This window comes from Oncorhynchus nerka, linkage group LG11, assembly GCF_034236695.1.
Source record: "Oncorhynchus nerka isolate Pitt River linkage group LG11, Oner_Uvic_2.0, whole genome shotgun sequence".
NCBI lineage: Eukaryota > Metazoa > Chordata > Actinopteri > Salmoniformes > Salmonidae > Oncorhynchus > Oncorhynchus nerka.
Genome location: NC_088406.1, coordinates 33,982,861 through 33,996,770, shown reverse-complemented (window position 1 = coordinate 33,996,770; position 13,910 = coordinate 33,982,861). Strand labels below are relative to the sequence as shown.

General features: G+C 43.3%; 1 protein-coding gene across 1 annotated transcript in view; it reads left to right on the top strand.

Moving 5' to 3' along the window:
- Positions 1-13,910, top strand: part of LOC115123823 (2-(3-amino-3-carboxypropyl)histidine synthase subunit 1) — a 120,839-nt gene that overhangs the window by 58,876 nt on the left and 48,053 nt on the right. The window contains exon 4 of the mRNA XM_065024444.1: positions 974-1,095. Within this exon, the coding sequence (XP_064880516.1) occupies positions 974-1,095 (122 nt within the window). The remainder of the gene's footprint in view (positions 1-973; positions 1,096-13,910) is intronic.

Genomic DNA, 13,910 nt, shown 5'->3' with positions numbered 1-13,910 from the left:
TCTAAACGTGCAAAACAATTCTTAGCTCGAACAGACAAACTGACATCGTTTGGTGAATCCTGGAACAAAGAGAGCTCCAGACGCGACGCGCGCATGAGAGTACCTGTATTTCCGCGTGACCCGAAGGTTTGAGCCCGCCAAAGGGTGAGGGAGCGCGCGATCTTCACAATGAAACGCCCCATTGAAAGGAGACATCGCACTGAAGAGATAGAAACTGTTCCCAGATCCGTAGCTGGTTGGGAAGGGTGGGGGCGATGACGTCAAAGTTGGCCCAACTTTTCTGATGACAAGAGAGAGTTTGGGAGAATGGCTGCCCTGAGAGTTCTGCTTTACATACAGACATAATTTGAACGGTTTTAGAAGCTTTAGAGTGTTTTCTATTCAATAATAGTTATTATATGCATATATTAGCAATTTTGGACAGATTTTTTTTCTGTTTACTATGGGCACGCAATTCCTCCAAAGGGGGCAGTATTCAGCCTAGCCCTTACAGGATTTATTAATGACTTGTCCCAGTCAGAGACATCCAGTACATGGTAACATGCTGAGACTGGGGATTGATCTACTTAATGACTTGTCCCAGTCAGAGACAGCCAGTACATGGTAACATGCTGAGACTGGGGATTGATCTACTTAATGACTTGTCCCAGTCAGAGACAGCCAGTACATGGTAACATGCTGAGACTGGGGATTGATCTACTTAATGACTTGTCCCAGTCAGAGACAGCCAGTACATGGTAACATGGTGAGACTGGGGATTGATCCTGCTGACCCTATCAAGATGCCACTGTGCTGGAGCCAGGTTGGGTATCGATCGCCATGGTAAGAGGGGAGATCAGTGGGGCTAATAGACTGAGCTGATTGGAGATTGTGTGTGCGTGGTTGTCCAATGACAGGGGGATAGTTCTATTTGTTTTCATGTGCGGTCAGAGGAGTGGTTTTGGTCATGTGTGTGTGTGTGTGTGTGTCCCAGGTTCACAGAGGCAGACACCATTGTGATGGGTGATGTGACGTACGGAGCCTGCTGCGTGGACGACTTCACGGCCCGCGCCCTGGGGGCAGACTTCATGGTGCACTACGGCCACAGCTGCCTCAGTGAGTCACACACACACACACACACACTGTCACACACGCACAAAAAGACTCTCATACACAACTCAGACATGACGCAAGTAATCATTAGTAATCGAATCACATCCCTAAAACATGCGCAAATGTAAATACACACACACATCAGGGTTTTTGTTAGCTGGCTTTTGGCACCATTCAAAAGTTTGGGTTCCCTTAGAAAATGTTTGTCCATTTTTTTTAAAATAACATCAAATTGATCAGAAATACAGTGTAGACATTGTTAACCTCTTAGTGATCCCTTCGCGTGCCAATCCTGTTAACGGGATTGATTTGACAACACAGTGAAATAGCAGCGTGCCAATTTCAAAAACAGAAATACTCCGAATAATAATTCATAAATCATACAAGTGTTATACACCGGTTTAAAGACAAACTTCTTGTTAATCCATCCAGTGTCAGATTTCAAAAAGGCTTTACAGTGAAAGCAAACCATGCTATTATCTGAGGACAGCACCCCAGCAAACATACACATGAAAATCATAATTCAGCCCGCCAGGCACAACACAAAAGTCAGAAATAACGATATAATGCATGCCTTACCTTTGAAGATCTTCTTCTGTTGGCACTCCAATATGTCCATTAAACATCACAAATGGTCCTTTTGTTTGATCAATTCTGTCGTTATATATCCAAAATGTCCATTTATTTGACACGTATGATTCAGAAAATACTCGCGCAACATGACTACACATTATCTAATTAGTTACCTGTAAACTTGATCCAAACAACTTTCCAAATCGAACCAGGTATTTTTAAACGTAAATAATCGATCAAATTTAAGACTGGATAAACTGTGTTCAATACCAGAGGAAAACAAAGTGTAGCGAGCTTTCAGGTCACGCGCCTCAACCACAACAGTACATTTCACTCTACCCTTGTTCTGAACAGGGCTACTTGTTCATTTCTCAAAGGAAAAACATCAACCAATTTCTAGAGACTGTTGACATCCAGTGGAAACGATAAGAACTGCAAGCAAGTACCTTAGAATGATAGATTCCCATTGAAAACTCATTGAAAAGAGAGTGACCTCAGAAAAAAAAATCCTGGATAGTTTGCCCAAATAAGTTCTGTTATACTCACAGATATCATTTGAACAGTTTTAGAAACTTCAGAGTGTTTTCTATCCAGATCTATTAATAGTATTCATATCCTAGCTTCTGGGCCTGAGTAGCAGGCAGTTTACTTTGGGAACACTTTTCATCCGGATGTCAAAATAGTGACCTCTAATGTTGTAAATGACTATTGATGCTGGAAACGGCAGATTTTTAAATGGAATAACTACATAGGCGTACAGAGGCCCATTATCAGCAACCATCACTCCTGTGTTCCAATGTCACGTTGTGTTAGCTAATCCAAGTTTATCATTTTAAAAGGCTAATTGATCATTACAAAACCCTTTTGCAATTATGTTAGCACAGCTGAAAACGGTTGTGCTGATTTAAAGAAGCAATAAAACTGGCCTTCTTTAGACTAGTTGAGTATCTGGAGCATCAGGATTTGTGGGTTCGATTACAGGCTCAAAATGGCCAGAAACAAAGATCTTCTGAAACTCGTCAGTCTATTCTTGTTCTGAGAAATTAAGGCTATTCCATGCAAGAAATTGTCAAAAAACTGAAGATCTCGTACAATGCTATGTACTACTCCCTTCACAGAAAAGCTCAAACTGGTTCTAACCAGAACAGAAAGAGGAGTGGGAGGCCCCGGTGCACAACTGAGCAAGGGGACAAGTACATTAGAGTGTCTAGTTTGAGAAAAAGATGCCTCACAAGTCCTCAACTGGCAGCTTCATTAAATAGTACCCGTAAAACCCCAGTCTCAACGTCAACAGTGAAGAGGCGACTCCGGGATGCTGCCTTCTAGGTTTTTTTAACCCCTTTTTCTCTCCAATTTCATGATATCCAATTGGTAGTTAAGGTCTTGTCCCATTGCTGAAACTCCCGTACGGACTTGGGAGAGGTGAAGGTTGAGAGCTGCGCGTCCTCTGAAACAACCAATGTGTCGGCGGAAACACCGTACACCTGGCGACTGTGTCAGCGTGCTTGTGCCCGGCCCGCCGCGGGAGTCACTAGAGCGCGACGGGACAAGGACAACTCCTCTAACCCGGACGACGCTGGGCCAATTGTGCGCTGCATCATGGGTCTCCCGGTCACGGCCAGGGTCTGTAGTGACGCAGCACTGCAGTGCAGTGCCTTAGACCGCTACGCCATTCGGGAGGCTGAAAATGAAGTTTTATTTGCTACTTTATTACATGAGTTGTATGTTTACATTTACATTACATTTAAGTCATTTAGCAGACGCTCTTATCCAGAGCGACTTACAAATTGGATTCTGTTAATTACATGTTAATTACCATCATCTAAATGTGATTTCTGTCATAGAAACCCTGACACACACACACAAACAGCCACACATAACCACACACACACAGTCACACACAACTATACACACACACAGCCACACACTCGAGGCATAAGAATGATAGACAGACCCCATGGCCTCCAGCCAGGGTATAAAGCAGCGAGATCAATACCCGCAGCACATACAGACTGTAGGTTTTGTACTACAAGTGCCTGGCAATGGGTAGTACTCAATAGCTCAGTGTGTGTGCTTAGCTGCAGCTTTGTTAGGCCTGTCAGACCTTTAGAGGATGGACAGCAGCACATTTACTCAGACGATCAATGGAGAACATGCATTAGGGCTGTCCTTTGAAAAGCCTGTGCAGATCTTAAGGACCCTTCATTCTCTGCTCTGCTCTCTGCCTGTCTGCAGCACAATATAGCAGGGAATGCTAAATCAATATTTGTGATATCTCCCTGGCAGAACGATCTGAACAAGGCTCACCTCTCCCAAATACCACATCTGACCATGAGAATATTAATCCAATACATCAGCCGACCACTCTAACAAACCAACAAGCAAGCGATACACATTCTCTGACCAACCAACAGACACACAACACACACTCTCTGTGTTCTGCGCTGGTATAAAAAAGAACATGATGGATAAAAGGCAGCACTAGCCAGTCATACTGGTTATAAGGCTGAAATGAGACGCCTCTTCTACATTCAGCTCAGCTACAAAATTACTGGATGAATTTCCACAAGTCAAATAGGGCTGGGAATTGCCAGGGACCTCACTATACAATATTATCATGATACTTACAGTTGAAGTCGGACGTTTACATACACCTTAGCCAAATACATTTAAACTCCGTTTTTCACAATTCCTGACATATAATCCCAGTAAAGATTCCCTGTTTTAGGTCAGTTAGGATCACCACTTTATTTTAGGAACGTGAAATGTCAGAATAATAGTGGAGATAATGATTTATTTCAGCTTTTATTTCTTTCATCACATTCCCAGTGGGTCAAAAGTTTACATACACTCAATTAGTATTTGGTAGCATTGCCTTTAAATTGTTTAAATTGGGTCAAACGTTTCTGGTAGTCTTCCACAAGCTTCCCACAATAAGTTGGGTGAATTTTGGCCCATTCCTCCTGACAGAGCTGGTGTAACTGAATCAGGTTTGTAGGTCTCCTTGCTCGCACACACTTTTTCAGTTCTGCCCACAAATATTCTATAGGATTGAGGTCAGGGCTTTGTGATGGCCACTCCAATACCTTGTCTTTGTTGTCCTTAAGCCATTTTGCCACAACTTTGGAAGCATGCTTGGGGTCATTGTCCATTTGGAAGACCCATTTGCGACTAAGCTTTAACTTCCTGACTGATGTCTTGAGATGTTGCTTCAATATATCTACCTACTTTTTTTTCCTACCTCATGATGCCATCTATTTTGTGAAGTGCACCAGTCCTTCCTGCAGCAAAGCACCCCCACGACATGATGCTGCCACCCCCGTGCTTCACGGTTGGGATGGTGTTCTTCGGCTTGCAAGCATCCCCCTTTTTCCTCCAAACATAACAATGGTCATTTTGGCCAAACAGTTTTGGAGCAAGCCGGTTTTGGAGCAGTGGTTTCTTCCTTGCTGAGCGGCCTTTCAGGTTATGTCAGACTCGTTTTACTGTGGATATAGATACTTTTGGACCTGTTTCCTCCAGAATCTTCACACGGTCCTTTGCCTTTGTTCTGGGATTGATTTGCACTTTTCGCAACAAAGTACGTTCATCTCTAGGAGACAGAACGCGTCTCCTTCCCGAGCGGTATGACGGCTGTGTGGTCCTATGGTGTTTGTACTTGCGTACTATTGTTTGTACAGATGAACATGGTACCTTCAGGCGTTTGGAAATTGCTCCCAAGGATGAACCAGACTTGTGGAGGTCTACAATGTTTTTTCTGAGGTCTTGGCTGATTTCTTTAGATTTTTCCCATGATGTCAAGCATAGAGGCACTGAGTTGGAAGGTAGGCCTTGAAATACATCCACAGGTACACCTCCAATTGACTCAAATGATGAAGCTTCAAAGCCATGACATCATTTTCTGAAATTTTCCAAGCTGTTTAAAGGAACAGTCAACTTAGTGTATGTAAACTTCTGACCCACTGGAATTGTGATACAGTGAATTATAAGTGAAATAATCTGTCTGTAAACAATTGTTGGAAAAATGACTTGTGTCATGCACAAAGTAGATGTCCTATCCGACTTGCCGAAACTATAGTTTGTTAACAAGAAATTTGTGGAGTGGTTGAAAGACTTAGGATGGAGTCATCAAAACTAATTTATGTAAACTTCTGACTTCAACTGTAGGTGCCAATATGTATTGTGATTCGATTCTGTGATTTTATTGCGATTCGATGTTCCAAACATACACTGCTCAAAAAAATAAAGGGAACACTTAAACAACACAATGTAACTCCAAGTCAATCACACTTCTGTGAAATCAAACTGTCCACTTAGGAAGCAACACTGATTGACAATAAATGCCACATGCTGTTGTGCAAATGGAATAGACAACAGGTGGAAATTATAGGCAATTAGCAAGACACCCCCAATAAAGGAGTGGTTCTGCAGGTGGTGACCACAGACCACTTCTCAGTTCCTATGCTTCCTGGCTGATGTTTTGGTCACTTTTGAATGCTGGCGGTGCTTTCACTCTAGTGGTAATATGAGACGGAGTCTACAACCCACACAAGTGGCTCAGGTAGTGCAGCTCATCCAGGATGGTACATCAATGCGAGCTGTGGCAAGAAGGTTTGCTGTGTCTGTCAGCGTAGTGTCCAGAGCATGGAGGCACTACCAGGAGACAGGCCAGTACATAAGGAGACGTGGAGGAGGCCGTAGGAGGGCAACAACCCAGCAGCAGGACCGCTACCTCCGCCTTTGTGCAAGGAGGAGCAGGAGGATCACTGTCAGAGCCCTGCAAAATGAATGACCTCCAGCAGGCCACAAATGTGCATGTGTCTGCTCAAACGGTCAGAAACAGACTCCATGAGGGTGGTATGAGTGCCCGACGTCCACAGGTGGGGGTTGTGCTTACAGCCCAACACCGTGCAGGATGTTTGGCATTTGCCAGAGAACACCAAGATTGGCAAATTCGCCACTGGCGCCCTGTGCTCTTCACAGATGAAAGCAGGTTCACACTGAGCACGTGACAGACGTGACAGAGTCTGGAGACGCCATGGAGAACGTTCTGCTGCCTGCAACATCCTCCAGCATGACCGGTTTGGCGGTGGGTCAGTCATGGTGTGGGGTGGCATTTCTTTGGGGGGCCACACAGCCCTCCATGTGCTCGCCAGAGGTAGCCTGACTGCCATTAGGTACCGAGATGAGATCCTCAGACCCCTTGTGAGACCATATGCTGGTGCGGTTGGCCCTGGGTTCCTCCTAATGCAAGACAATGCTAGACCTCATGTGGCCTGAGTGTGTCAGCAGTTCCTGCAAGAGGAAGGCATTGATGCTATGGACTGGCCCGCCCGTTCCCCAGACCTGAATCCAATTGAGCACATCTGGGACATCATGTCTCGCTCCATCCACCAACGCCACGTTGCACCACAGACTGTCCTGGAGTTGGCGGATGCTTTAGTCCAGGTCTGGGAGGAGATCCCTCAGGAGACCATCCGCCACCTCATCAGGAGCATGCCCAGGTGTTGTAGGGAGGTCATACAGGCACGTGGAGGCCTCACACACTACTGAGCCTCATTTGACTTGTTTTAAGGACATTACATCAAAGTTGGATCAGCCTGTAGTGTGGTTTTCCACTTTAATTTTGAGTGTGACTCCAAATCCAGATCTCCGTAGGTTGATAAATTTGATTTCCGTTGATAATTTTTGTGTGATTTTGTTGTCAGCACATTCAACTATGTAAAGAAAAAAGTATTTAATAAGAATATTTCATTCATTCAGATCTAGGATGTGTTATTTTAGTGTTCCCTTTATTTTTTTGAGCAGTGTATTTCACTCCAAATATCTGCTACAGAGGGACAAGAGAGAGCCATGAGAACTAGTTTTGATCAGTCATGGAAATAAGATTGCTGAAAACAAATTGGCTCCCTAATTTAAAAAGATGGAGAACGAGCTGTGATGGAAAAGTATTGGTGTTTTGGTGCAGGCACAACCAACTAGCGCAAAAATAATATGGCGATATTGCCAATACAATATTATATATCGTCAAAAATGAATATCCCTGTATGTAACTGTATACCTTTTTCCCCCAGTCCAAATGCTCTATTACAACAGTTGAATCCTCTGTAAAGTTAGTCTAGTGGGCATCAGGACTGGGGTCAATATCATATCAAGTCATTAGAAAGCTGTACAGTGCCTTCAGAAAGTATTCACACCCCTTGACTTATTCCACATTTTGTTGTTTTACAACCTGAATTTAAAATGGATTAAATTGAGATTTTGTCACACACACAATACCCCATAATGTCAAAGTGGAATTATGTTTTTAGACATTTGTATTAGTTCATTAAAAATAAACGCTGAAATGTTTTCAGTCAATAAGTATTCAACCCTTTTGTTATGGCCTAAATAATTTCAGGGGTAAAATTAAGTAACATTAAATTAAGTTGCAAAACCTCACTCTGTACAATAAGAGTGTTTAACATGATTTTTTAAAATGACTACATCATCTCTATACCCACACATACAATTGACTATAAGGTCCCTCAGTCGAGCAGTGAATTTCAAACACAGATTCAACCACAAACCATGGAGGTTTTCCAATGCCTTGCAAAGAAGGGCACCTATTAATAAAAATAAAGAATTAAAAAAGCAGACATTGAATATCACTTTGAGCATGGTGAAGTTATTAATTACACTTTGGAGGATGTATCAATACACCCAGTCACTGCAAAGATACAGGCATCCTTCCTAACTCAGTTGCCGGAGAGGAAGGAAACTGCTCAGAGATTTCACCATGGTGACTTTAAAACAGTTGCAGAATTTAATGGCTCTGTAATAGGAGAAAACTGAAGCTGGATCAACAGCATTGTAGTTAATCCTTTTTGCAACAAGGCACTAAAGTAATACTACAAAACATTTAGTAAAGAAATTAACTTTATGTCCTGAATGCAAAGCGTTTTGTTTGGGACTCTAACCAGAATAGAAAGAGGAGTGGGAGGCACCGGTGCACAACTGAGCAAGAGGACAAGTACATTAGAGTGTCTAGTTTGAGAAACAGATGCCTCACAAGTTCTCAACTGGCAGCTTCATTAAATAGTACCCGCAAAACACCAGTCTCAACGTCAGCAGTGAAAAGGCAACTCCGGGATGCTGGCCTGTTCTGATCAATTTGATGTTCTTTTTAGTGGACAAAAAATGTGCTTTTCTTTCAAAAACAAGGACATTTCTAAGTGAATGGTAAAGTATTCAGACCCTTTGCTATGAGACTTGAAATTGAGCTCAGGTGCATCCTCTTTCCTTTGATCATCCTTGATGTTTCTACAACTTGATTAGAGTCCACCTGTGGTAAATTCAATTGCTTGGACATGATTTGGTAAGGCACATACCTGTCTATATAAGGTCCCACAGTTGACAGTGCTTGTCAGAGCAGAAACCAAACCATGAGGTCGAAGGAATTGTCCATGGAGCTCCAAAACAGGATTGTGTCGATACACAGATCTGGGGAAGGTTACCAAAAAATGTTTCCAGCATTGAAGGTCCCCAAGAACAAAGTGGCCTCCTTCGTTCTTAAATGGAAGAAGTATGGAACCACCAAGACTCTTCCTAGAGCTGACCGCCTGGCCAAACTGAGCAATCGGGGGAGAAGGGCCTTGGTCGGGGAGATGACCAAGAACCCGATGGTCACTCTGACAGAGCTCCAGAGTTACCCTGTGGAGATGGGATAACCTTCCAGAAGGACATCCATCTCTACAGAACTCTACCAATCAGGCATTTATGGTAGAGTGGCCAGACGGAAGCCACTCCTTAGTAAAAGGCAAATGACAGCCCGCTTGGAGTTTGCCAAAAGGCACCTAAAGGACTCTCAGACCATGAGAAACCAGATTGAAAAGCCAAGCGTCACGCCTGGCTGAAACCTGGCACCGGTGAAGCATGGTGATGGCAGTGATATTTTCATTTTTTTTCCTTCTAAAAAGCTGTTTTTGCTTTGTCATCATGGGGTATTGTGTGTAGATTGATGAGGATAAATAATCAATTTTAGAATAAGGCTGTATAAGGCTGTAACGTAATAAAGTCGAAAAATTCAAGGGTCTGAATACTTTCCAAATTTGTTGTAAATTGACTTTAAAATCTTTTTCAAGACTTCAATGGCTGTCTAACAATGATCAACAACCAACTTGACAGAGCTTGAAGAATTTTCAAAAGATTAATGTGCAAATATTGTACAATACAGGTGTACAAAGCACTTAGAGACTTTCCAAGAAACAATTGCATCTGTAATAGCTGCAAAAGGTGATTCTAACATGTATTGACTCAGGGGTGTGAATAACTTATGTAAATCTTTTGCATTTCATTTTCAATATATTTGCAAACATTTCAAAAAAACATGTTTTCACTTTGTCATTATGGGGTATTGTATGTAAATGGGTGAGAACACAGGCTGTACCACAACAAAATGTGGAATAAGTATTAATCACACATCATTCACATGTCCTCTGTCATGTGAATGGAACAAATGAACCTGAACTTGAAACACAATGGTATAAATTCTAATTCCAAGGATGTAAACGGCCAATCATTATCAGTGAATATTTTGCAGTCCTCCCTGAACTGGCGGAATTGAAATGGGATTGACCCAACCTTGGCAGACGGTCTCTGCGTTCTCTCTGCTCTGTGAGGAGTGGATGAGGTCTCTATAGCTGTGGTTGACTGACAGCATCACATGTATTGGAAGTGTTGAGGCTTCATCAGCAACACAACTGTCTCAGACACCTGCAGGAGATTAAAGACACTGCCCTCCCTGACTGTCTCTCCCTCTTCACTCCATCTCTCCCTCTCCATCATTTTTTCCTATCGCTGCCTGTCATTGTTCATTCTATGACTTTGAGGTTTTCTGTCCCACCTGCTGTTGCTGTGTGTGTGACTGTGTGAGTGATTGTGTGTGCGCGTGCTTGCGAGCGTTTGCGAGCTTTCGTGCTTACGTGTGTGCTTGCATATGTGTGTGGCACGTTCTCATGTTAACTGAGTGTTTGTATGAGTGAGAAAAGGAATGAGGGGGTGATTGAATGAGTGAGGGAGTGATTGAATGAATGAGTGAGGGAGTGATTGAATGAATGAGTGAGGGAGTGATTGAGTGAGAAAAGGAGTAAGGGAGTGATTGAATGAGTGAGTGATAAAAAAAGTGAGAAACCGAGTGAGTTGGGGCTGTCTCATCGGCAGTGCTTTTAATTGCAGTGACTGCAGTGCTCTCAGACAGCCGTACTAATGTGATCAGAGAATGGATCGATCCCACTATGCTGTGCCATTTTGTTTTTGGGAGCACCTGTAAACAAGCAGCAGCTGTATGTCTATGTCTCTGTCTGTCTGTCTGCCTGCCTGCCTGCTCTGCACTCTCTGCTCTGCTCTGCACTCTCTACTCTGCTCTTCATTCCTGATACTCCTATCCATTCATCACTCCTAGTTCCTTCCAAATCCTCTCCTTCCCTTTCCTTCATTCCTGATACTCCTATCCATTCATCACTCCTAGTTCCTTCCAAATCCTCTCCTTCCCTTTCCTTCATTCCTGATACTCCTATCCATTCATCACTCCTAGTTCCTTCCAAATCCTCTCCTTCCCTTTCCTTCATTCCTGATACTCCTATCCATTCATCACTCCTAGTTCCTTCCAGATCCTCTCATTTCCTTCATTCCTGATACTCCTATCCATTCATCACTCCTAGTGCCTTCCAAATCCTCTCCTTTCCTTCATTCCTGATACTCCTATCCATTCATCACTCCTAGTTCCTTCCAGATCCTCTCCTTCCCTTTCCTTCATTCCTGATACTCCTATCCATTCATCACTCCTAGTTCCTTCCAAATCCTCTCCTTTCCTTCATTCCTGATACTCCTATCCATTCATCACTCCTAGTGCCTTCCAAATCCTCTCCTTTCCTTCATTCCTGATACTCCTATCCATTCATCACTCCTAGTGCCTTCCAAATCCTCTCCTTTCCTTCATTCCTGATACTCCTATCCATTCATCACTCCTAGTTCCTTCCAAATCCTCTCCTTCCCTTTCCTTCATTCCTGATACTCCTATCCATTCATCACTCCTAGTGCCTTCCAAATCCTCTCCTTCCCTTTCCTTCATTCCTGATACTCCTATCCATTCATCACTCCTAGTGCCTTCCAAATCCTCTCCTTCCCTTTCCTTCATTCCTGATACTCCTATCCATTCATCACTCCTAGTTCCTTCCAAATCCTCTCCTTTCCTTCATTCCTGATACTCCTATCCATTCATCACTCCTAGTTCCTTCCAGATCCTCTCCTTCCCTTTCCTTCATTCCTGATACTCCTATCCATTCATCACTCCTAGTTCCTTCCAAATCCTCTCCTTCCCTTTCCTTCATTCCTGATACTCCTATCCATTCATCACTCCTAGTTCCTTCCAAATCCTCTCCTTCCCTTTCCTTCATTCCTGATACTCCTATCCATTCATCACTCCTAGTGCCTTCCAAATCCTCTCCTTTCCTTCATTCCTGATACTCCTATCCATTCATCACTCCTAGTGCCTTCCAAATCCTCTCCTTTCCTTCATTCCTGATACTCCTATCCATTCATCACTCCTAGTGCCTTCCAAATCCTCTCCTTTCCTTCATTCCTGATACTCCTATCCATTCATCACTCCTAGTGCCTTCCAAATCCTCTCCTTTCCTTCATTCCTGATACTCCTATCCATTCATCACTCCTAGTGCCTTCCAAATCCTCTCCTTCCCCTCGTTCTCTTTTTTTAAATATATACAGTTCATTACCTCTCCCTATCCCACCCAAAATTGAATGGCAATGTGTTTTCTTCCTGCTCACTTCTATAACTAACAATACTGGGAATTGCCAGGGACCTCGGGATACAGTATTATCACGATACTTAGGTGCCAATACGACATGTATTGTGATTCTCATGATTCTATGTATTGCGATTCAATGCTACTACGATTTGATTTTCCAAACATATTGCTCACTATGTACTGAGCAAACAAAATATTAAGAACACCTGCTCTTTCCATGACATAGACTGACCAGGTGAAAAGTGTGATCCATGATTGATGTCACTTGTTAAATACAGTTCAATCAGTGTAGATGAAGGGGAGACAGGTTAAAGAAGGATTTTTAAGCCTTGAGACAATTGAGACATGGATTCTGTATGTGTGCCATTTAGAGGGTGAATGGGCAAGACATAAAATGTAAGTGCCTTGAATGAAGTATGGTAGTAGGTGCCAGGCGCACCGGTTTGTGGCAAAGCTGCTGGGTTTTCCCACACTCAACATTTTCCTGTGTGCATCTCTGTTATTATCTATGCACAGTCACTTTAATAACTCTACCTACATGTACATATTACCTCGACTAACCTTTGCCCCCGCACATTGACTCTGTACCGGTACTCCTCGTATATAGCCTCGCTATTGTTATTTTACTGCAGCTCTTTAATTATTTGTTACTTTTATTTCTTATTCTTATATATATATATATTTTACGGCGTTGTTGGTTAAGGGCTTGTAAGTAAGCATTTCACTGTAAGGTCTACATCTGTTGTATTCAGCGCATGTGACAAAATAAGATTGGATTGGATTTGAATAGTCCACCACCCAAAAGGCATCCTGCCAACTTGACACAACTGTGGGAAGCTTTGGAGTCAGCATGGGCCAGCATCCCTATGGAACGCTTGACACCTTGTGGAGTCATGCCCCGTTGAATTGAGGCTGTTCTGAGGGCAAGGGGGGGGGGGGTTGCAACTCAATATTAGAAGGCTGTTCCTAATGTTTTGTACACTTAGTGTATGTCTGCTGCAAAGAGCATGCGAGAGACCATATGAGAGGGAGCATATGAGAGGGAGCATATGAGAGGGAGCATATGAGAGGGAGCATATGAGAGGGAGCATATGAGAGGGAGCATATGAGAGGGAGCATATGTGAGGGAGCATATGTGAGGGAGCATGCGAGAGGGAGCATGCGAGAGGGAGCATGCGAGAGGGAGCATGCGAGAGGGAGCATGCGAGAGAGAGCATATGAGAGAGAGAGAGCATGCGAGAGAGAGCATGCGAGAGAGAGCATGCGAGAGAGAGCATACGAGAGAGAGCATATGAGAGAGGGAGCATATGAGAAAGAGCATATGAGAGAGAGAGCATGCAAGAGAGCATATGAGAGAGGGCATATGAGAGTGAGCATATGAGAGAGAGCATGCGAGAGAGAGCATATGAGAAAGAGCATATGAGAGAAAGCATGAGAAAA